The sequence below is a fragment of the Pelodiscus sinensis genome, chromosome 2 (assembly GCF_052426305.1).
Source record: "Pelodiscus sinensis isolate ZL-2025 chromosome 2, ASM5242630v1, whole genome shotgun sequence".
In the NCBI taxonomy this organism is placed as follows: domain Eukaryota; kingdom Metazoa; phylum Chordata; order Testudines; family Trionychidae; genus Pelodiscus; species Pelodiscus sinensis.
Window position 1 is genome coordinate 39,806,117 of NC_143053.1, and position 24,977 is coordinate 39,831,093.

Below are 24,977 nucleotides of genomic sequence, written 5' to 3' on the forward strand. Positions count from 1 at the left end.
GTTTAGACTAGTTGCACAGTGCAACCTAAAGGTGATCGTCAGCCTGGTACATGACAGAGCTGAGGAAGAGGGTCCTATGGTTGCAGTTTGGCAGCAGGAGTTCCCCATTCCCTTAACAGAACTCCACCAATTCTGCTTCTCCTTTGGTGAGTTCTGCAGCCCAAGCAGGAATAATCCAAAACCAATGGTCCTAGGCAGTGAGAAGGTTTGGGCAGGTCCACGAGCATTATATTACTCTTTAGGGGGCAGGCAGGTCTCCCCACCTAAGATTAGAATGGACATCCATTGTAGAGCCTGGTTGGGTCATGAAGCTTTGATGGGCTGTATACTGCAGAGGTGTCTAGGCCCAGGGTTTTATATAGTAGTAGAAATGTTCATGGGATTTCCCAACAGCTAACTATCTAATATAGGAAAACACTGATAAATGGGACAGTGGTCAAAGCTTTTCCTGTTAGATGACAGCAAAGTTATTCCTGATGTTCTTTTACATGAGGAAAAAACACACTTATGGTATATGAACCTAACTAAAGTTCATGTTCCCTGGTAACACAGATTTTTTACTTTTGACTCTTTTCCTGATGTTTGGAAAGGGTGACTGCTATACTTGCTGGTTTACAAGAATTCTTGCTTTAACAGCTTTTGCTTCCAAAATCTTCAGGTTAAGAGGTTCAAACCATTTTCTAGCTTGCTAACATGCTTTTCAGGGCTGGCAACTGACTTCGCTGGGCCCTGGGCAATGTAGGGGTGGCTTGGCTCAAGCCCTCCCCAGAAGGGGTAGGGTCTTAGGTGAAAGGGGCAGTGCTCAGCGCTGCCTGGACTGCACTGTGCCTCCCTCTACCAGCCATCAGCGCTGCCCAGATTGCATTGGGCAGGGTTCTGGTGGCGATTTAAAGGGCTCAGAGCTCCAGCTGCTGCTGCTCCTATAGCCCTGTAGCCAGACAGACTAACCCCCCTATCATCCATCTTATTTGCCTCTCTGAAGCATACAGGGCAGAGAAGGAGCAGTAAAATCAGCATAGTCTATGCTGGCTCATCTGATCCTGAGAAGCTGAAAAAAACAGATATGTGGAGAGAGAGCGATTAAGTCAATAAGCTGGCCTCGAGGCTACGAGAACTGCCCCGGCTGGCACCCATGTTGATTCGAACACACACACAGTCCCTGGGAGAGGAATTTCCCACTGAGAAAAGAATCCCCAGTAATTCAAATTTAGTTATTGCTCTTACAAGTGTAAATTAAGTTCACAACTCCCTTGTAAGAACTGGTCTCACAAAAGACAGACCAGCCCCATTTGGCATTACAGATAAGAAAGAGAAATACGTGACCCAATGGGTATATAAGATAGATCCAGCACACGCTCACTTTGAGTGTCATTCTACCCTCTACCTGCTGGTCGGGTTAGGTGTTTGACCTCCTGAGGTTCTATGGGGACGCCCACCTCGTATTTTCGTCTTTCCTAGGAATTGAGGGACCGGCCCTGGCCTGACATGCTGGAGTCGAGAGGCACAGAAGGGGGTAAAAATGGTACCTGGATGTGATCCTCTGTCTTAAGTGTACACATAGAAAGAGTAAGCTGTTACTTGGTACCATTATTTCTATTTTTCTATCTTTATCTTCTTTGTAACCATTTTTAAGATCTATATTTTGCTAGTAGTTAAGAAATAGAACAATAGCCATTGCAACCATATGATTTATAAGCTTCCTCAATAAACCTGTAACTGTTTAAGCTTTAACCTGACTCCTTCAGTTGCTGTAACAGAACCAAGCACAATTTAAAAGAACTTCAGCCAGTCTTAGATATAGGGAGAGCTTGGGCGTTTGGATTTGTGTCACACCCAGCTGGCACAATCCACTGGGGCACCTTTCAGTCTTTCCCCAAGGCTGCCCGCTGCGAAGGAATTACAAATTCTAGCAGCTGAAATCTAAGGTGTAATAAGCTCTTCCTATAAACTCGGGGCGTCTGAGAGCCTGTTGGCTGCCCTCTGCGACGGGACCCCGGTCCTAGCAGTAAAGTCACAGACGTTAAACTATTTTTTTCCTCCTAGGCTGCCCACTGCAACGAGACTTTGTGTCTCAGCAGTTGAAGACTTGGGTGTAACACACATGCACACACTGCCCTGACTGTCGGCTGACAAGCCCAGAGCCCTAGGCCCCTTTAACTGCTGGGTTCCAGGACAGCTGCAACCTTTCACTCCTCCAATGGTGGCTTTGATACTTTATGACCTCAAACTTTATATTATTTGGGAAGAAGGGATGCTAGATGCATTCATTTTAAAACCAAACAAGCAGTTGCTCAATGCATGAAAGGTACAATAAGGATCAGATTACTTACTTCTGCACATTTTCCCATCTTTATGTAGTACAAATCCCTCACGGCACTTGCAGACATAGGAATGGTCATTATTAATGCAAATATGTTCACAGCCATGATCAATTGTTTTGCAGAGGTCTTTATCTGAGAACAGATGAGAGCATTTGTTCATTAAAATGGTTTTGCAAATGGGATTACAAAAACAATCTGCCAATAAATATCAGATTACTTACTTCTACATGTTCTTCCATCCTCTCTCAATATAAATCCCTCACGGCACTTGCAAATATATGAATTTTCAGTGTTAATGCAAATATGTTCACAGCCATGGCCAGCTGATTTGCAGGTGTCCTTATCTGTAAATAGATTAGATATTTAACAGCTAAAACATCATAACTGTAAAGATTACGAGACAATCTTCCAAGAAAAGGGCACTGAAATTTTTCATTCTCTCATGTTGTTGATATCAGAATAAAGTGTTCAGCAAATATATTAGGCTACAGTACTAACTTCTGCATGTTCTTCCATCATTTCCTAGAATAAATGCCTCATTGCAATGGCAGGTGTATGAAATATCATCATTAACACAAACATGTTCACAGCCATGGTCAATGGATTTAGAGGTCTTTATCTGAGAACAGTTGAGAGTTGGCTAATTAGAACTACTTGGCCTTTATAAAGGATTAGAAGGATATTTCTCAAGTAAGAAAGCAATGACATTCATTCTTTTTCTTTTTTTGGTCAGATGAAGACAAAAATATACTACAAAGATCAAGCTACTTACTTCTGCATGTTTTCCCATCCTCTCTTAGTACAAATCCCTCGTGGCACTGACAGGTGTATGAGTTACCGGTATTTATACAAACATGTTCACAGCCATGGTTGACTGATTTGCAGACATCCTTCTCTGAGAACAGTAGAGACAGTTTGCTAGTTAAATACTTCTATAAATACAAACCTTTACAAGAATAATCTTCCATTAAATATCAAACTATTTACTTCTGCACATTTTCCCATTCTCTTTTAGTACAAATCCCTCACGGCACTTGCACATGAATGAACTGTCCGTATTAATGCAAACATGCTCACAACCATGGCTGACTGATTTGCAGGGGTCTTTCTCTGAGGACAGCATAGATATTTAATGCAGTTTACTAATGAAAATATTCTTATCAATGAAAATCCTATAAGGATATTCTTTCCATAAAAGAGCAGCGAAGTTCTCTCTTTGCCTGCTGCACATACAGGTATGGCAAAAGTAAGGTTACTTACTTCTGCATGTTTTCCCATCTTCCTGCAGCACAAATCCCTCGTGGCACTTGCAGATATATGAATTGTCCGTATTTACACAAACATGTTCACAACCATGGCTGACTGATTTGCAGAGATCTTTATCTGAGGACAATTCAGATAATTAATGCAATTTACAAATTAAAACATTTTCATAAATGCAAATACTATAAGGGCTTTCTCTTTCACACACAAGTACAGCAAAATTAAGGTGACTTACTTCTGCACGTTTTCCCATCTTCCCGCAGTGCGAATCCCTCATGACACTTGCAGATATATGAAATGTCCGTATTAACACAAACATGTTCACAACCATGGCTGACTGATTTGCAGAGATCTTTATCTGAGGACAATTCAGATATTTAATGCAATTTACAAATTAAAACATTTTCATAAATGCAAATACTATAAGGGCTTTCTCTTTCACACACAAGTACAGCAAAATTAAGGTGACTTACTTCTGCACGTTTTCCCATCTTCCCGCAGTGCGAATCCCTCATGACACTTGCAGATATATGAAATGTCCGTATTAACACAAACATGTTCACAACCATGGCTGACTGATTTGCAGGGGTCTTTATCTGAGAACAGCATAGATATTTAATGCAGTTTACTAATGAAAATATTCTTATAAATGAAAATCTTATACGGATATTTTTTCCATAAAAGAGCAGTGAAGTTCTTTCTTTGCCTGCTGCACATACAGGTATGGCAAAAGTAAGGTTACTTACTTCTGCATGTTTTCCCATCTTCCCGCAATGCAAATCCCTCACGGCACTTGCAGATGTATGAATTGTCCGTATTTACACAAACATGTTCACAACCATGGTCAACTGATTTGCAGAGATCTTTATCTGAGGACAGTTCAGATATTTAATGTAGTTTACTAATAAAAAACATTTTCATAATTGCAAATACTATAAAGACTTTCTCTTTCTTTTTTTCTCTTTCATACACAAGTACAGCAAAATTAAGGGGACTTACTTCTGCACGTTTTCCCATCTTCCCGCAGTGCGAATCCCTTGCGGCACTTGCAGATATATGAAATGTCCGTATTAACACAAACATGTTCACAACCATGGTCAACTGATTTGCAGAGATCTTTATCTGAGGACAGTTCACATATTTAATGCAGTTTACTAATTAAAACATTTTCATAAATTCAAATACTATAAGGTCTTTCTTTCTTTCTTTCTTACACACAAGTAAGGCAAAATTAAGGTGACTTACTTCTGCACGTTTTCCTATCTTCCGCAAGTGCGAATCCCTTGCGGCACTTGCAGATGTATGAATTATCCATATTAACACAAACATGTTCACAACCATGGCTGACTGATTTGCAGAGGTCTTTATCTGAGAACAGCATAGATATTTAATGCAGTTTACTAATGAAAATATTCTTATAAATGAAAATCTTATAAGGATATTCTTTCCATAAAAGAGCAGTGAAGTTCTTTCTTTGCCTGCTGCACATACAAGTACGGCAAAAGTAAGGTTACTTACTTCTGCATGTTTTCCCATCTTCCCGCAATGCAAATCCCTCACGGCACTTGCAGATGTATGAATTGTCCGTATTTACACAAACATGTTCACAACCATGATCAGCGGATTTGCAGAGATCTTTATCTGAGGACAGTTCAGATATTTAATGCAGTTTACTAATTAAAACATTTTCATAAATGCAAATATTATAAGGACATTCTTTCAATGAAAGAGCAGTGAAATTCATTCATTCTTTTTCTTTCTTTCTTTGCCTGTTATATGGCAAAAATAAGGTTATTTACTTCTGCATGTTTTCCCATCTTCCCGCAATGCAAATCCCTCACGGCACTTGCAGATGTATGAATTGTCCATATTAACACAAACATGTTCACAACTATGGCTGACTGATTTGCAGACATTTTTACCAGAGAATAATTTAGACAGAAAATAAAGTTTGCTTACTAAAATTTTTATAAATGCAAATATTAAAAGATCTTAGTTACGCAGTGAAAGAGCCCTGCAGTTTATATTCTTGCGTATGTTGGTTTAATGTAATCCAGCAATACATTCCCAATAACCTCTTATTCTTTCATCTTTTGTTGTTAATCAAACAAGTACTTTTCCCTTCTCCTCTTCTCATCCACGGTCTATTTTTTGGAAGGAGAGGGGCCTCAGAAAGCAAAATATGGTAACCAGGGGTCGAATTTCAATGGTGTTTAGTTGCCTAAAGATGCAGGTAGACTCCAGAGGGATTTTCCTAATCCCACTGGATCTAGGTGTCCAACTCTCACTGAAACCAAGGGGAGTTAGATGCTTAAATGGCATTGTGGAGCTAGGTGCGGGTGCTTTGAAAATCCCACTAGGTGAGAATCTAAATACATTTAAAAATGCAGCTCTGGGTCACACCTCTAAGGAGCGAACAGATTTTGAACAGTCAAGTTATTCACTTTTCAAATCCAGCTTTTTCTATGAAGATAAGGTATTTCTATTATCATCTTATTATCTACAAGCAAAATCCTGTTCAAGCCCACTCCCCTCTGTGGTCAAACAGATATTTGACTTTTTGTAATTAAATAGGGTTACAATAGCTTAGTCTACACAGGGTTTAAGGTGTGTGTAACATGATCTATGGTATTACATGCTGTGATGCCCAAAGGAAATTGTCAGCTTATGATGGGTAGGCAGTGAGAGCTGCTGCTATTTTATTTAATTTAGTTATACTTTAGATTAAAGCAAAACAAAAATTAAAAGCTATCCAGGCACGCACTAAATATCTTTGTTATACTCATTTTCCATCCCTTTCTCTCTCTCTGTTTGTTGATTACCCCTCTTCACTGCTGTCACCTCAGTCCCACATTCTAGTCCCAAAGGAAGTAAGGAGACCATCCCTTTGGGTGGTGCCTGATTCTGTTGTAGCTTGCTCAGAGGGGGGCAAGAGGGTCTGAGCAGGTTTGGAAATGCCTCTGGAGCTACTACACCAGGCATGTCAAACTCAAAGCCTACTGGGGGCCACACAAACGAAAACCAATAGCTTTCAGGGCCACCTAGGGTTCCCAGATGGTCTGTTGAGCAAAAAAACAAAAACAAAACAAAAAAACAGCATTTTAGGTGCCAGGCAGAAGGACACGTGGCCCTAGGGCCACCAAAAAAAAATGTACTTTGTCAAAAATAGTTATTTATTATTATAGATTATGTTTTAGGTATATTTTATAATATTACAATAATTTGATGTGTAAAATTATTTGTACATATTAAACCATTTTAAAATTAATTTTACATAATTTTAAATTTAAATATAAATGTAAGGTACTTTTAAATTTTGTATATGATACATAACTTGTTTTGTTAAAATAAAAACAAGTATAGACCAGGCTTCTATGAAAATTTCAGATAGTTTGTTAAGTTTGAGATTTTGCATAAAGATATAATTCATGCAATTGCAAAAAACTGACATATTTATTGATATAAAATTAATATGCATTTTGTGATTTTATTTGGGAATAAATAAATAAAAAACAAAATATTAACAAAATAACCCCTTCCTCTCCCCCAGAGCCAGACACTCCCATACCCCCGTTCTAACCCAATTCTCCTCCGCTCCCCCAGATCCAGCCCCCCACCTAATGCCTCTCCCCCTCCCCCAGAGCCAAGTTCTCCCAGCTCCGCAATCTAATGCCTCCTCCCACCCCCACAGCTAGCGCCCCCCCAACCTAATGCCTCCCCGCTCCCCCAGAGCCAGGCTCTCCCAGCCGCCCCCCCAACCTAATACCTGGATCCCAGAGTCAACTTTGCCACCTGAGGTGCTGGGGCGGCGTGAGCACAGCGGCCAGCTGTGAGTGCCTGCTGGAGTGCCCAGTGCAGAGCACCCAGCCGGCTGTGAGCATGTGTGCAGAGTGGCTCGGCCAGCCGTGAGCAAGCACTTGGCCATGTGCTCCGATTGGCCAGTGGGCCGCACTTCATTCTTTCAGAAAAATGTTCTGACGGGCCGCAAAAAATTTTGATCGGGCCATATGCAGCCCTCCAAACGCCAGTTTGACATGCCTGTACTATACTTTTCACAAATCCATCACTCTGTCTGATCCCATAGGCCTCACCCTCAGAGGAAACCTGCACAACAGCTTCAAAAAAATGAGCCTGGGAACTTCAGTTCCTATTTTGTAGCATCTAGCAAAGGTATGAATTTAAGAGACACACTGGATTTAAGACTCATTACAACAATCTGTGGCCCCCTTAACTAGTCCATGACTGAGGCGTTGTAAAGGGGCCACTTCTTCGTAAGTGGTCCTTTGAATGTGTTAACTATGCTACGCCATCTGTTCCATCTTCTATTTGACAGTGACACTGACTCTGAGTGTCTCTCCCAAACCTGAAGAAGAGCTCTGTGTAGCTTGAAAACTTGTCTCTCTCACCAACTCAGATTGGTCCAATACAATTTATACAAGACAGTACCTCAGCCAACTTGCTTCTGTGAGGTAACTGCAAGTCATACTTCCCCTTCTTACCAAGGCTTGAGGAAGCCCCTCAGTTACCAGCATGGGATAGACATGGTTCTCCAGAGCACAGCAGGGTTAAAGCTCGAGAAGAGCTTCTGAATGTGGCTTCAAATACAGGCAGATTTCCAATTAGCAATTTGAACTGATGAATCAGACCTGTTCACAAGGGCGTGCAAAGGGTGTGAGCACACCTCTCTATGGTCCCTCAAGTAAGGGTGCTCCAGCTGCCCAGGGGAAGGCAGGAGCGGCTTGCTTCAGCTGGCCCAGCGAAAGCTGGGGCTGATTTCCCCAGGCCCTTGGAGTTAATGCTCCAGGGCTCATGCATCCAGCAATAAGGCTGTGTTATGTCGTGTGGAGTTCCACAGTATGGGATGAAATCAGTGGAAACACAGAGAGCTTGAGTAGTTGCAAGTGTCCATTTTATTGCATAGCACAGAACTAGCCCAAACCAGCTGGGCTGAGCCTAGTGACCTAACTCAGTTACTATAACAACAAGATCTATATCTACAATCCAATACACAACAGGCTGCTTCTCACACTCCAGGTTATTGTGCTTCTGGCTGCTCCACACCTTGTGAAAAGGCTCATTTCTCAGGTACCTTGTTTGACTCTGCTTGGCCCTGAGTCCCATCAGACAGACAGGCCTTGTGGGCAGGGCTGAAGAAATCAACCCCAGCCTTCCCCGGCCTGACGGGAGCATGGGAATGGGAGGCTCGGGCAGTATGCTGCTCCTGATTTCCCTCAGCCGACCAGCCGGAGCTCGCTTACTCAGGGGACCTTCGGGGGGAGGAGGTATGCTCACACCCTTGCATCCACATTTATAAAAAAGCACCTCCCTACAGAAATTCCTGCATACGGGCCTGTATTAGGACCCCTGGCCATTCCACGGGGCTGGAACAGTTTGTACAGTGGGGGTGCTGAGAGTCATTGAGTCAAACTGTAAATCCTGCATATGTGGCTTCCAGCACCTATGGATCACTAAGGGGACTAGCTCCTTCCAAGTACGGCATGCTCTTGCTGCACACTCTGTTGCTGTTCTCTCTCTCCAGCAGCTACAGCTTCTGCTTTGTGACTGGCTAGCTCACAGTGGTCTTCCCCTTGCAGGTGTCAAAGTCCTGACAGAGGCAGTTTGCCCTGAAATTCACTCTCCACTCTCTGCTCTAGGCAACTTCATTTTTATTGCACAAATTGGTTTTATAAAGCTGAAGGCAACAAACACTATGGTGCCATGTCATTTGGTCTGATAAAAACTTACATTTACAAGTTTTCCTATCATCGCGAAGTTCGTATCCTTCAAAGCACTGACAAATATAAGATTTTTCACTGTTTACACATAAATGTTCACAACCAGGGTCACTCAGTGCACAATAGTCCACTCCTGCAAGACCAGTAAAGAGGATGGAAGTTATAAAAATAAATAAAAAATTAATGAATTAGCAGTTAGTTGTCTCTACAACAACTGCATGGCATACAAACAAGCAAATACTCTATTGTTTGAACACTAACTCAGTTCATTATCGGAAAAAAACATAGAGCTTTAAGCAACAACAAAGGAGTCTTTAGGTATGATTTACAGTGGTTCCTGTGGAGAGAAGTGAAAAAAGCTACCTTTCTGTTCGTAAATTGCTCAGAAAAGGTCCAGATATTTCAGAGCTTTTTGAACAAATTGTACAGATACTTTGCGAATGACATCACGTAATACACAGTAAACATCTCAAGCTATCAATACAACAGAGGTTTGCTTCTAAACATCCATTTTTATGGATGATTCTGCATACATATTTGATGTGAAAATGTGACTGGGTCAGTCCCAGCACTCAGAGTTCACCTGATCCCATAGACTCCAGTGGATTTTGGATTAGATCCCGTGAGCTTTCATGCTGAACAATGGAATAGCCAACAGCTTCTCTGGGCCCCGGGCAAGATGTGTGTGGGGGGCCAGCTCCATGCTCCTGGAAGGGGCAAGGCCTCAGGTGGAAGAGGAAGGGCTAAGGCAGCCGCCCCTCAATGCTTCCTGTACGGCTGTGCCCCCTGCCCCCCGTACTCCTTTGAGCATATTGTACCCCCACCTTCCCAGGCAGCCCTAACAGCTGCCCAGAGTGCGCCATTTGGAACTTCAGTGGTGATTTAAAGGGCTGCGGGCTCCAGCCGCCACTGCTGCCGCAATAGCAATGGTGGTTTCCCTCTTTGTCCCCTCCATTGATGGGCCTGCTGCACAATAATTGCCACAAATCTTTTCAATTCAGTTACATTTGTCATCTTGAGTTGTCTAAGGATTTTCTTTTCTTTAATATGAGACAGGGTGCTGCTCTCAGAGTTCAATAATCCACATTCAGCTCAGCTGTGCATGATCTCGGCTGCATCTGGAATCCCATTTGCTATTGTTGCTAGATAACAGAGCAGAAGCCAATTTATCAGTAGAGTCTTCCCTCAGGTGCCAAGAGATATTCTTGCCTGTATATATGACAGCAATGTTTTGATTCCCAAGTGTTTTTATACACAAGTGGCATATATTAAACACATCTATTCAGCTGCTCATTTAACAGTTATCCAAAAGACCCAGAAATCTTTTATGATAATCTAAAAAGATTGCCCATGTACTTTTGTTTTTACTGGGTCAGCTGTGGCTCAGGAGCAGAACAAAGTAGATGTGCAGAGAGGGGCAAATTGGCAAGTAGAGGAAATACTCAAGGAAGATTAAATTCAGTGCCCAGAACAGTCCAGGAGTCACTAAGTAGTTTTAATTCTTCTGATAGGAATCCAAGCAACACCCAGAGAAAACTAAATTATCAGAGTTTAAAAACATCTTTTGAACTATGGAGGAAACAGGACTTTCCATTGGAAAATCAACAAAACTCTTAAAACAACAACTGCTTCCCTATATCCATTGGTTCACTAGAAGCAATGGATCCATCCCTCATCTCTTTCTGCACAGAAGGCAGGAGTTCTGTCCTGGTAGCATTAGTTACCCCTCTTCTGGAGGGGTGGTTGGCTGGCTGGGTCTCTGTGGACTTGAGGGGGCAGGAGAGGGGGAATCAAAGGTGTTTCCATCCTCTGATTTGCATTATCTTTCCCTGGAATCTCCCTATGGCTTCATCTGTGCAGTTGCAGGAGGACCTTGCCAATGGCCGTTTCACTCTTGCTGAAACGGTTACCCAATGGCAAGGAAAGCAGCAGATTCAGAAGCTGCAATCAACATGCCTGGGGAGCGGTAGGGGTGGGAAGAGAGGCAGGCCTATATAGTGTCCGCCAAGATCTTTGGTGAGGGCTGCCAAACCTCTCTGGCCAGCTGGGATAATTCCAGGAAGAGATAGAAAGGCAAAATGCACTACATTTTCCTTTATCATTGGCCCCTTCTGCTGTTTTTTCCACTGGAGCCAGCAATTTACCCCATTAAAGTGAATCTTAACACCTATTAGCTATGTTAAGAATAGAAACATTGCTAGGGCAAATTTAATTTCTGATGTATTCTGGTTCCTATAAAAGCTGCATTAGTGACAGTTCTAATGAGGACTTGAAGCTCCTGAATAAATAATAAAACACACAGAGTGTGTTCACCCATGCATAGGGCTTTCAGAGCATAGGGTCCAATGATTTGTGCCTGTGTCCAGACATACAAGAGGGGTAGAAGACGAAAAAAGCAGCAGCACAAAGTTTGTGAAGAGGGACAATGAGCTGTCTGGCTTTAGAATAATATCTACAATAGATCCCTTACCAACAGCAAAGAGGAGAGGATAAGAATACCCAGTAACATCTTCCTCCCTGCCAGCAGGCTAGAAGAACAGGCAGCCAGAGATCCTGAGTGAATGGTAAATGAGACAGAGGCCTTTCCCCACCAATGAGATTTTAGACCTGCAGCCTGAAGATGGAAACTAAGCTGCTGCCTGCAAACGGGGATATTGTCTTTGTTGTAAGATATTCTGTAGATATGTATTTAATGGAGAGTGATGATGGATTTTCTCTGGAGGGATTTGTACATTCAAAGAAAGATGTAAGAATCCAGCGTAGATGGATGTGGGCTAATCTGTCCTTCACATCCTGGTCAATAAAGGTTAGAGATTAGTATAAACTCTACAACATGAGGCTTGATATCCCTTCCAAACCATTTTATCATTGTTAATTATGATAACTCTGAATAATTTGACTCTTGTAAAGTTCTTGTCCTCAATGACTACCAGTGGCAGACAGAGTCACAGTTTAATTATTTATTGTATGAAAAAATGGTTTTTTAAATGATTTTTGAATGTTCCACCTATTTAATTTTATTTAAAGTTCCTTGTTCTTGTGTTAGGAGGTAGGGAGAACAGAAGCTCATGATCTGTCTTCTCTATTTTGATCAAAGAAATTATCAAAAGACTTACGCGTGCAGGTTTTTAGGTCTTCATTAATGACGAATCCTTCAGAACACTGACAAACATATGAGTCGCCTATGTTCAGGCACATCTGCTCACAGCCATGGCTGCTCTCAGCACAGTGATCCACTCCTAATGATTCATGTTAGGAATTAATAAGACACATTAGAGATTTAAAGACCAACACCATGAAATGGAGCTAAGGGCTTGCCTCCACTACCGGGTGGATTGATGCTGTAGCGATTGATCGATTTAGCAGGTCTAGTGAAAACTCACTAAATTGACTGCCAATCACTCTCTTGCCAACTCCAGTATTCCCCTGGAACAAGAGTAATGGGAGTTGATGGGAGAGTTGTCCTGTTGACCCAGCACGAGCAGTAACTATCTAAGCTACTGGTATATCAGTTTGAGTTAACTGCTAACGTAACTCAAATTGCATAGCTTAGATTGACTTGTACGTAGAGTGCAGACCTGCTCTCTGTGCTGCTGAATTTGTGTACATATGGTTATTAAGAAAAAAAATCATAAACATTTGCACTTACATAGCTATTCCATTTAAAGATCCATTTGAAAAACATGAATTAATTTACACTTGTTACAACTCAGGGAGGTAGATTCTATCATCCCTATGTTACAGGCAACAAATGTAAGGCACAGATCTTGCCCACAATCTCACAGGATTGGGAATAGAGAATCAAGGAATCCTAATAGTGTTATGCCTTTAGTAACACAAAGCTCCACACTCTTTTCCACACATAGAAATCCCTTCTTTGTTCACCACATGTTTTTATCAGACAGTAAATGTGAATGTTAATCATTTATGAGTTTCAACTTATTCCACAAAAATGAGAGGATTATGAATACATTATTTTTAAACTGACAAAAATAATCTAAAAATATTATTTTGCTGCTAGGTTCTACCTGCTAAAGCCAAAATATGGGACACTTAAAAACTGAGAGTATAGGGAACTTAATGTAACCACTTTGCATTTTATTGATTCTGTATTTGTGATGGAAATGGTCTCTAACTCTCCCTCCCCCAAAATATATGTGAATTCTGCATTATATCTCATAACAAGGGGAAATTGAGAAATATCAATGATAGTTCATAAAGCAAAATATGTGTTTATGGGAATATGTAGTGTAACTGCCAATTCAGTAAAAGTACAGAGCACTTTTAGGGAGCAAAAAACTTTAAAAAAATGTATAACAAGCTCCTCCCCTGAACTTTTTAGAGTGGACATGCTTCACTATTCTTAGTCATCTGGGTCAAATTCACCCAACTCAACTTGACTGAAGTCAATGTGACCTGAGATAAATGTCATCTATTATGTGTCAATTCTACATTTACAGATGCAGAAATTTACTGGTTTATCACACATATCCACAGCCATTTGCTAAGATTAAAGAGGCCTCCTGAACTGTGTAAGATTGGTTTTAAAATTATATATAATACATTTACAGGAATCTGTCCAGATTTAATATCATACATGGTCACAAATACTGTTGGATTGAACAAGTGAAGTTGAGATTGAAGTTTTCACTAGTTACAAGAAGTTCCAGTTGGCACATTCTCCTTTTTTCCATAAGTTTACATCATCATAAGTGGAGCTGTGTTTAGGGAAGTTATACAAGAGAGATGTGAAACAACTAAAATAAACAAACTAGTATCCAATTTGGCAAATTATGTCCTCAGATCACATCATCTGTTACAAATACAAATGCCCATTGTAATATGTATTATTAATATCAATTTCAAAATATAACCCCTCTAGTTTCTCACACTAAATCTTTCCATATGTTCTTTCAAGTAACAATGCAATCAGAAATCTGCCTATTAGCAGGCTTCTGGAACTACAGTAACTATACATTTAAGTCAACACTCATATTATGATACTTAAATCTGCAAAAATAAAACCCATACAAATAAAATGAGAAAAGGGCCAAGATTTTCAAAAGTGACTAGTGACTTGGGATGCCTCAGTCATGGAGTGCCCTATTTGTGACACCTCAAAGGGGCTATGCCTTTCAGAAAGTGCCAAGCACTGGCCCATCTGAAAAATCAAACCAAGTTGTCTAATTTACTTACATTACAGTGTATCAAAGTTTTCCTGTATGCTACAAATCCATCAATATTTTTCTTTCCTCACTGAACATAATAACTTTCTTATATATACAATTTCTTTGGGTATTTTTTCCAAATGGCATAGGTACATCAAGAAAAATTGCTGCTCTCTGCATTTTTAAAGTGTTGCTTTAAAGACACAAAATGGTTCTGGGGAAAACAGTATATTTTGACATCTAGGGTTGGCATGATTTTTGTTAGAACATCATTTGTCTAGCAGTATTTCCATTCCTATATAGCAAAAGATGTATTTATATCAGATAGGCTTCAGAAGGGAAAAAAAAAAAAACCCAACCAGCCTTCAAGGGGAAAAATCATGAGTATTAGGTGTATAACTGCCTAAATAGCAGCTAGTTTTGGATGCATTTGTAACAAACCATTTAAAATGTCAGGCTCCCCTTCTAAATAAATAATTCCTGTTATTAGAACTTTACAAGATGATAAACTTGTCCTCCACTGAGTGGATATATGCAGGCATCCTACCAACATTACCTCACTAGAGCTGGCTCTTGTTGGACTGTACAGTTACCACAGTGTACATAGCTCCAAAATATCCCAAAAGGGCCCCTGGAGAGTTCTTTCATTCTTTTCTAAACTCAGCCCAATGCAATAACTAATTGCTGCAGTTTGTGTGAAACACTCACTTCTGCACGTTTTGCCATCATGATTTAGGGTGTATCCACTATGACATCTGCACACAAAAGAGTCTTCTGTGTTAACACATTCCTGTTCACAGCCATGATTACCCAAAGCACAGACGCTTATCCCTGTGGGGAGAGAGGTTAAAGAATACAAGCTAAGTATATGCTGATTACTGAACCAAAACAGTTTAGAGAATGTCATGCTTCTTAAATGGAACTAAACTTTATGTGACAGACAGACAGTTAATAAAACTGTGGGAAGCAGCAGATGTTGTGGTCTATTGGTAAAAATGTGCAAGACTTTGCTTTGATTCCTGTATTCTTTCTTCTCCAGCCATCAGAAGTAGCGTCAACACTTTGGGGAGAAGGAATACCTGGTACTACTCTGCAGTGACACACGGTTCAGCTTAGAAAAGAGGGAGTATAAAAGTTGATGGATTGGTTTATTTTACAAGTCGTTAACATGAACCATGAAGTACAGAGTTTGGGAATGAGAGCTCCCTTCTGAAATACTATCAAACTTAAAGGCTGATCCAAAGCCCATTGAAGTCACTGAAAGGAATCCCATTGACATTAGTAGGGACATTATCATGTCCATAATTCACAATTGTGCTCCTGGTAATAAACATTATTCTTGGAAATGTTTGCAGGATTGGACCCTTTGCTTCTATGTTGATCAAGGAACACCTGCTCTGTAAAGTCCTGAATAAGGTCACAATTCTATATCTATAGGTTAGAGATTTGTGCATCTATCTGCGATTCCGTTTGTTCAAGAACTCCTCCTGAACAGCAAGAGCTAGGACCACCAAATTTGGGATGCCGCTTCCTCATCTCCTAACTCAAGGCAAAGTCAAGATTTGGTTGTGCCAGGATAACCAGAAGTGCCGGGAAAGGGACTATTTTCCATGACATGGAAAGGGAGAGGCTGGGCTGTTTGGAGAGATGCGATACTGAGAGTGGCCACTGGGGGGCTGTGAGCCTACAGGGGAGAGCTATCCTGCTGAGTGTCCTCTGAGGGCAGCTGTACCAGCAAGGAAGTGGCCAGCGGGGCTGGGGCTCCCCTTGCCTTCCAGCACACCAGAAAGTAGCTTCCCTGCCCCAAACCCTTTTCCCCCCTTCCAGCTCTTGTCCGCAGCATCAAAGGAAGGGGTGGCTGGGGGCATGGGCTGGAGGAGAAAAAAGACCCCTGGTAGCTGAGAGGCGGCTAGCAGGAGAGAAAAGGCCTGTACTAGATGGGATGCCCCACCCTGAGCCCCTCCTCATCTTCCAACCCTCACTCTTGTACACACCTCTGCCCCCAGACTCCTGCACTGTCCTAACACCTCCCCACAGCCCTGCCCTGACTTCTGCACCCCCCACATTGCCAGCCCCTGCCCTGAAGGACCTGGGCAATGCCAAGTAAGTCTGCTAGTAAAATTATAAAAATAGCAGCAATTCAGACTGCTGTTAAAAATGATACCAGTTCATGAAAAGTGTTTCCTTAATTCAGAAAGCACATACCAAAGCACACAATTTTTGTGAAGATGAAAGACATTTCAGAGGAATCTATTTTCTTAACTTTACTGTATCTGTCTGAAATAATATGTGAGTTTACAATTAGGGTGCATCTACATTGCACACATAGGTCGAAATAAGATATGCAATTTGAGCTACACAAATTGCGAATCTTATTTCGAAATTTGGTGCTGTCTACAGTGCCAAATTTTGAAATAAACCCTTGTGGAATGAAGGTTACAGGGACATTGGAATAGTGAGCCTGTTATTTTGAAATCTATTTCAAAATAACAGGCTAATTTAAAAGACATGGAATATCTATTTTGGGATACCTTTGGTATCCCGAAATAGCATTCCAGTCTAGATATACCCTTAGAGAAACATTAATACTGCCTCTCTCTCTTGGTTTTCATAGTGCTTAGGTACTAAGAAAGGCTATCATAGAATCATAGAGCTGGAAAAGACCTCAGAAGGTCATCAAGTCCAGCCCCCTGCTCTAGACAGGCTAGTTTCTTCATCTGCATGTAAGTGTTATATATGTCTTAAGAAACTCTCATGATGCATCTGCTTTGATGCAAGCTTGCTTGGCCCCATATCAGAGGAGCTACACCATAGAAATCATAGAAATGTAGGACTGGAAGGGCCCTTGATAGATCATCTAATCCAGTCTCCTGCTCGGAGGTTGGGTTTACCACACAAAGTTAGGTCAACATAAAGTGCTTTGCATCCACCTAGCTGTGCATTTGTCTTCACTTAAATTGGTCTCCCACCAGTATAAGTGCCCCTTTCTGTTAGCAAAGTAGCACTGACCTCCCGAGCAGCACTGAACCACTGACGGAGATCAATGCAATACAAGTGTAGACACTGCATTACCTATGTTGGCCCTAACTAGTCCTCCAGCAGCTGACTGCTCTGGCTACAATTGTTAATTCCTCTGCCCAGATGTCATATATATCAGAAGCCCTCACTCCTTTACAATCCTTATAATTTTTGAAATGCCTTTTCCTGGTTGTCCAGTTTGGTGAGCACTCTTTTATCTGCTCTCCTTCGCTGAGTGCAAATGCTCAACTGACCATCCCATTTATATGCTCCAGATACACTCTTGCCTATTGGATCTCCTGGGCCAATGGGGAGAAGAGCCTTTGCATGCACAGCTCTGAACCAGAAATACCAGCATGTATGAGCAGCTTGCTCAGGGAGGCGGGAAAAGGGCTACAACAGGGACCAGCAGCAGTGAGAACAACGAAAGCTAAGGAACTACAGTAGGCACATCAGAAGGTCAATAAGGCCACTGAAAAATCAGTCTGGTGCCTGTGATGTGATGGTTGGTCTGCAGTAGCCCATATAGGGTTAAAACAGTCCAAAGTAAAGGAGGGGGCTGGGACCCAATCAGAGGAAGGCCAGAGAGAGCCAATCAGGGCCTGGCTAGGCCCTATAAAAAGGACTTCTGAAGGGCTCACTCACTTTCCTGCTTCAGCTGTGGAGCAGGAAGGACCTGGCTGCCTGGGAAGCTAGGGAGGGTACCTGAGACAGAGCAGTGCTGGGGAAGGACAGGCAGAGCTAGGCAACTATTGCCAGACAAATCCCCCAGGCTGAGGCCTTGCTTTCAAGACTTGAGAGGTATTAGGGCTGCAGGGAGGCAGACAGGGCAGGAGAAGGCAGCAGGGTTTACTCACGCTTTGCAATGATGAGTGGCCATTTCAGACTGCAGTTTTCCTGAGACAGGGGCTATGATGTCTGGCAGTGGGTTACTGAGGCAAGGTGGGTACAGAGAGTTGGGGTTCCCTGGGAGAGGAGGACTCCAGAGTGTGGGAGCACTGCTGCAGGGCAGTACTGCTGGGGAAGGGACACGGGGCCGGATGTGATCAGTGGTGGAGACACTAACTGGAGGCAACTAATGGATTGGAAAAGGCCAGCAGATGGCACTCCAAAGCCAAAGAAGAGCTAATCCCAGACTAGCCAGCAGGAGGTGCCATGGTAGCGAGCACTGAGCCACATCACAGACCAGGTGCTTTCACAAAGAGCTGCGTTCCATACTTGGTGGAAACCCCACCACCATCTCACATACCATCATAGATACCTCTGAGGAGCCCAAGTCACCGGCCCCTGCAGCAAACAGCCAGGAGAAGGAGTATGGGGGACAAGTGACTGGGGGAGGAGAGGGGAGGTCCAGTTGTGCTGTGACCTAGGACCTGTATTTGATTCCACAGCAGACCAGCCAGCCCCTGCAGTTGAGAATGGGTGAGCCCAATGCATGGGAAGGAACCTCAGGTAAGTGGGTATATGAATTTGCCAACTTAGGAGCTATCAAATTTTCATTAATTTACTCGTATTACAAGAGGTGAGAATACAATAAAGAGGCAGAGTTGCTATCTGCTTTTCATTCCCCTCAAGGGCCATGTGGAGCACTTTGTTTAGGTACATAGCAATGTCTGAGTCCTCCTGAAAGGCCATGGAGGTACACTATAGTCCCCTCTTGAAGGCTTCTAGGGATGGCAGCCCTATTTCTTTCTCTGTGGTAGGACACTTTCCTATGCCAGGTGTCGATAACTTCAGCAAGCACCATTCGAGCACATAGTCTAGCAGCATTCATACTCAGGTGACTTCAAGATGCCAGCAACAGTTGTGCTTTCTCTGCCTTTGTTACCTTCAGAAGGGAGTTATCAGCCATAACCACTACCACCTGTGAAAAATGGTGCCAGTGCCCTATATGAATAGTTTCATGCAACCAAGCAACTCCCTCTTTGTTTCCCTCCCCCCAGGAGGCCATACTCACCGGCTACGTCTAGACTGGCATGATTTTCTGCAAATGCTTTTAACGGAAAAGTTTTTCCATTAAAAGCATTTGCAGAAAAGAGCGTCTAGATTGGCACGGACACTTTTCCACAAAAGCACTTTTTGCGGAAAAGCGTCCATGCCAATCTAGACGCAGTTTTGCGCAAGAAAGCCCCAATCGCCATTTTCGCCATCAGGGCTTTTTTGCACAAAACAGTTTTCAGCTGTCTACACTGGCCCTTTTGCGCAAAAGCATTTCCGGAAAAGGACTTTTGCCCGAACGGGAGCAGCATAGTACAAGAAGCACTGATTTCAGACAGTAGAAAGTCAGTGCTTTTGCGCAAAATCAAGCGGCCAGTGTAGACAGCTGGCAAGTTTTTCCACAAAAGCAGCCGCTTTTTGTGGAAAAACTTGCCAGTCTAGACACAGTCACCATGTCTTGAGCAGAGAGTGGAACCAGCAAGCCAGTGCTGCACCAGACCCTTGAGGTCTGGAGGGTAAATACTGCAGAGAAGATGGAGAAGGAAGGAGCAGACAGGAGAAAAGTGCAGGAAAAGGTGAGGGAGATGAATGAGGACATAATAGGGCTCCTCCATCAGCAAAGTCAGATGCTGCAGACTCTTGTGAACCTCCATGTTCAATGGTTTTGGGCTAAGCTCCCATTGCAGTCTATGGAGAACTGCAAAATAGCAGCCCCTTGCCTGAATTCCACTAGGCTTTAGGGTCAGCCCATCTGCCTCTCTTACTCCACACTGTGGGAACCATGGTCAATCACAATTTCACCTACAGTGCCTGATAGACCCAGGACGCATGGATGCATTCCTACAATAAACATCAATGTTTTTTCCTCTTGTTTATTTATAGTAAACTATAATAAAAAATAAAATTGTTAGACACATGGCTGAATATAATTTGTTGGGGGAAAGTCAACCTGGTTTCAGTAATGAGAAATCATGCTTTACTAATCTACTAGAGCTCTTTGAGGGGGGCAACAAACATGTGGAAAAGAGGAATCCAGTGGTTATAGTGTACTTAGATTTCCAGAAAGCCTTTGAAAAGGTTCCTCACCAAAGGTTCTTAAGTAAAGTAAGTTGTCATAGGATAAGAGGGAAGGTCCTTTTGTGGACTGATAACAGGTTAAAAGACAAGAAACAAAAGGAAGGAATAAATGGTAAGTTTTCCGAGTGGAGAGAGCAGGGGCAGATATAGGGCAGGGCGAGTGGGGCGGTCGCCCTGGGCCCCGCGCTTCAAGAAGCCCTGCGCATGCGCCATGGCTAAGGAGGGCCCCGCAAAATTGGGCTGCCCTGGGCCCCACAAAATGGTCATCTGCCCCTGGGAGAGAGGTAACTAGTGGGGTCCACCAAGGGTCTGTCCTGGGACCCATTCTATTAAACTTATTTATAAATGATATAAAGAAAGGGGTAAAGAGTGAGGTGGCAAAATTTGCAGATGAAACTAAACTGCTCAAGATAGTTAAGACCAAAGCAGACTGTGAAGAACTTGAAAAAGATCTCACCAAACTAAGAGACTGCGCAACAAAATGAAAAAAATTCAATGTTGATAAATGTAAAGTAATGCACATTGGAAAAAAATAATCCCAACTACACATACAATTTGATGGGGACTAATTTGGCTACAACTACTCAAGAGAAAGATCTTGGAGTCACTGTGGATAGTTCTCTGAAAACATCCACTCAGTGTGCAGTGGCAGTCAAAAAAGCAAATAGAATGTTAGGAGTCATTCAAAAAGGGATAAAGAATAAGACAGAAAATATCTTATTGCCTCTATATAAAACCATGGTACGTCCACATCATGAATACTGCGAACAGATGTGGTCGTCTCATCTCAAAAAAGACATATTGGCATTGGAAAAGGTTCAGAAAATGGCAACAAAATGATTAGGGGTTTGGAACAGGTCCTATATGAAGAGAGATTAAAAAGACTTGGACTTTTCATCTTAGAAAAGAGGAGACTAAGGGGGGATATGATACAGGTCTATAAAGTCATGACTGGTATGGAAAAAGGAAATAAGGAAAAGTGATTTACTTATTCCCACAATATAAGAACTAGGAGTCACCAAATGAAATTAATAGGCAGCAGGTTTAAAACAAACAAAAGGAAGTTTTTCTTCACTCAGCACATAGTCAACTTGTGGAACTCCTTGCCAGAGGATGTGGTGAAGGCTAGAACTTCAGCAGGGTTAAAAAAAGAGCTAGCTAGATTCATGGAGGTTAGGGTCCATCAATGGCTATTAGCCAGGATGGGTAGGAATGGTATTCCTAGCCTCTGTTTCTCTGGAGGTGGGTGACAGAGGAGGGATCACGTGAGGATTACTTGTTACAATCCCTCCCTTCGGGGCATCTGGCATTGGTCACTGACGGCAGACAGGATACTGGGCTAGATGGACCTTTGGTCTGACCCAGTATGGCCATTCTTATGTTCTTATATTCTATTAAGGTTCCTAAATATTTTTAAGTTAAAACACATTTACTTTTAAATTCTTAAGATTTTTTGGAGCTGTTATTCTAACTAAAATTCTTTTGTTTAAAAAATTATTAATCTTGGCTTTCAACACATGGTGGATAATGCTTAGTGGAAGTGAAATTAGCGGTATTGTATGCTCACAACTCACAGGATCAGTGTAATAATCAGAAATATACAGCAAGCCCCCCAACATGAACAGGCGCAGTGTCAGCACTATTTGTAATAGGCCCCCAAACTGCAGTTTTAGGGTGACCATGGTTCATCCAAACAAATGACTGTGACTCACTGTTAAAGTGCTCTTTGAAAGCCCACTAAGCTCTATAGCTCCTCACTGAGCTCATCTGATGGCCCTTGTGTCTGGCCATTCAAACTCTTCAGCATATAGCCACCATCCCTGTGACAAGTTTCTCTCCTTTGCTTCACAAGTATTGTGCAGGACACAATGGGCAGCTAGAATCATTGGGGGTTTTTTTTGCACTGAGATCCAGTCTGGTGAGTAAACAACACCATCACCTTTCTCAGTCTACCAAATGCACATTCAGCTGGCATTCTGTACCTGCAGGTGCTGAATCTTTCCTTGCTATTGTTGAGGTGGCCAGTGTGTGGCTTCATGAGACAGAGGAGCAGAGCCATTCCATGCATAGGACAGTTCAGGACCGCTGGCCCAGGTCCTGTGCTTCGAGGGGCCCTGCGGCAGCCACCTCAATTGTCCTATGCAGGGAACCCATTAGGCTCAGGATGGCCTAGAGGATTACCTGGGGGTTGGCATGGGGTGGCATAGGGGCCAGCCCCCCTCCCACATTCACTCTGTGGCGAGGCAATCTATGGCAAAATTAGGGATATATATATGACATCTATTGCTCCACCGCAGTTCCAGAACCTGACTGGTACCAATACATCCACTTTGTCCTGCACGTTGCCCACAGCCAGTATTCCCTTTAATTTTTTCCATCCATGAGTGGGATACATTTTGTTATGTGCACATGTGCACCGACAAATAGAAACCCATGCTGCCAGCTGTGAGCACTCTGCTAATCAGCTGGGCAGCACCTGAATCTCTCCTGGGCAGATGTCCAAGCGCTCTGCTTACAGGAAACACTGGTCAGAGTGCTGCACAGCAAGAGATGTTTATTGGCCTTGCACACTTGCATAACAAAGGCCCTCACTGGGGATTTTCCCACTCCAGAATGAATTCCCATGGACTGATAGCAATCCAGCGTTACAAGTTTCCACAGTGTTTCTCCACTGTCTCTGCAGCTCTCAGTCTGGTGTCCTTATGCACACAGATCAAGGAATGTAGCCTTGTGTGTCTGAAAGTTTTGCAGCCTCTGCTAGTCGTTGCAAACTGATATTACAATACGATCCCACCAGTTAGTGCTTGTTTCTCAGGCCCAGAAATAGCACTCCACCATCTGCTGCTGCTCTGTGAATGACACCGATAACCTTGAAATTGGTTCTCACTAATGTCCCATCGCAAACTGACCACCATGTTCCTTGCACCTCTTCTTGTGGCTCTATAAATACCAGAGGATTTTGCTTCCTGTGCTTGAAGTTCTCATAACAATAGTTCAGAGCTGTGCAAGCTTCATGCTGTGCCAGGGACAACAGATCTCATACAGGAAATTGAAAAATAGGTGCAAAAATTATGGGAGAGATAATATTATGGAATGTAGAACAGTGCATTATGGAGGTTGACCCTTGATTCCAGACACCCCTGTAATGGGCCCTCTTTCTGTCCCACCATGCATTGCCAAAAGTACCTAAAAGACAATGTGCTGACTGGTAGCAGGTTGCACACTGAAATATCTTCTACACAGTGCCAACACAAGGAGGCAAGTATGCATGCACACAAGTAATATACTAACTACTACAGCTTTATGCTTATGTAACCTGCATCAGCAATATTTTCTAATGTAGATGTGGCTTAAATGTTATCCATAATAGGCATTTGTCTAATGTTCTTAAAAACCTCCAGTAATGGAGATTCCACATCCTCCTTAGCACATTTGTTCTATACCAAGGTTAATGCCTCATTTTTGGAAGCAGATACAACTTTGTTTTCTAAACTTTGTAAGAAACTGGGATGGTACTTTGAAAAACTCTGTAGTGTTTTATATATAAACATGAACTGCTTTTAATAATTAAGTAATACATTTCCTACTTTCCCAAACCTAGTCAAAGGCATCCATTTTTGGCTAAAACATACATTTGAAGAATTTAGGTAAAACCACATGTGTTAACAGCAAGCCCAAAGTAAGAAAATTTCAAAGAAGCAATGTGCACTCTAGTTTTGAGCCATAATGTGTCTCATATTACTCCCCAGAATTGCATCAAACTCTTTAGAAAAATTCTAATGCGGTGTAAAATCTGGCCTGCAAAATATCAAGGAATTTGGTTTAGTTTTGGGCAAAGTTATGGGGTGGAGGAAGTGTCTTAGGTTAAAAATCAACATTACAATAGAAGTTTTGTTTCAGTCTTTACTAAGGAAGAGATTATGATCTTTCTGGAAAGTCAGCCATATGGATTTTGAGATGTAAAAGCAGATAAACTTTATTACATACTATTGGATAGGGGTGGCCAACCAGTTACAGATTAAGAGACAAAATAGCTGTGAATAGTAGAACCATGTATTATATATAAATACAGGCAGTCCCCGGGTTACGTACAAGATAGGGACTGTAGGTTTGTTCTTAAGTTGAATCTGTATGTAAGTCGGAACTGGTGTCCAGATTCAGCCGCTGCTGAAACTGATCAGTTTCAACAGTGGCTGAATCTGGATGCCAGTTCTGACTTACATACAGATTCAATTTAAGAACCCCAGGCGTCCCCAAGTCAGCTGCTGCTGAAACTGATCAGCAGCTGATTCCAGGAAGCCGGGGGCAGAGCAACTCTGCCTCAGGCTTCCTGTAGTCAGCCGCTGGTCAGTTTCAGCAGCGGTTGACTTGGGGACGCCTGGGGCAGAGCAGCTGAGGTGCTGCTGGGTTGCTCCAGTAGCGCCGCTCCTCAGGCTGAAACTGACCAGCAGCGGCTG

At 42.4% G+C, this 24,977-nt stretch overlaps 1 protein-coding gene across 6 annotated transcripts in view; it reads right to left on the reverse strand.

Annotated features, from left to right (window-relative positions):
- MATN2 (matrilin 2) overlaps positions 1-24,977 on the reverse strand; it is a 107,765-nt gene that overhangs the window by 25,770 nt on the left and 57,018 nt on the right. For 5 of the 6 annotated variants that reach the window (XM_075920331.2, XM_075920328.2, XM_075920329.2 and 2 more), the window contains 13 exons: positions 15,196-15,318; positions 12,436-12,558; positions 9,330-9,452; positions 5,103-5,225; positions 4,830-4,952; positions 4,584-4,706; positions 4,331-4,453; positions 4,058-4,180; positions 3,820-3,942; positions 3,582-3,704; positions 3,094-3,216; positions 2,543-2,665; positions 2,331-2,453 (listed from right to left, as the gene is read on the reverse strand). In XM_075920331.2, coding sequence (XP_075776446.2) covers positions 2,331-2,453; positions 2,543-2,665; positions 3,094-3,216; positions 3,582-3,704; positions 3,820-3,942; positions 4,058-4,180; positions 4,331-4,453; positions 4,584-4,706; positions 4,830-4,952; positions 5,103-5,225; positions 9,330-9,452; positions 12,436-12,558; positions 15,196-15,318 — 1,599 coding nt within the window. The remainder of the gene's footprint in view (positions 1-2,330; positions 2,454-2,542; positions 2,666-3,093; positions 3,217-3,581; positions 3,705-3,819; positions 3,943-4,057; positions 4,181-4,330; positions 4,454-4,583; positions 4,707-4,829; positions 4,953-5,102; positions 5,226-9,329; positions 9,453-12,435; positions 12,559-15,195; positions 15,319-24,977) is intronic. The other variant, XM_075920332.2, reaches the window with a different exon arrangement.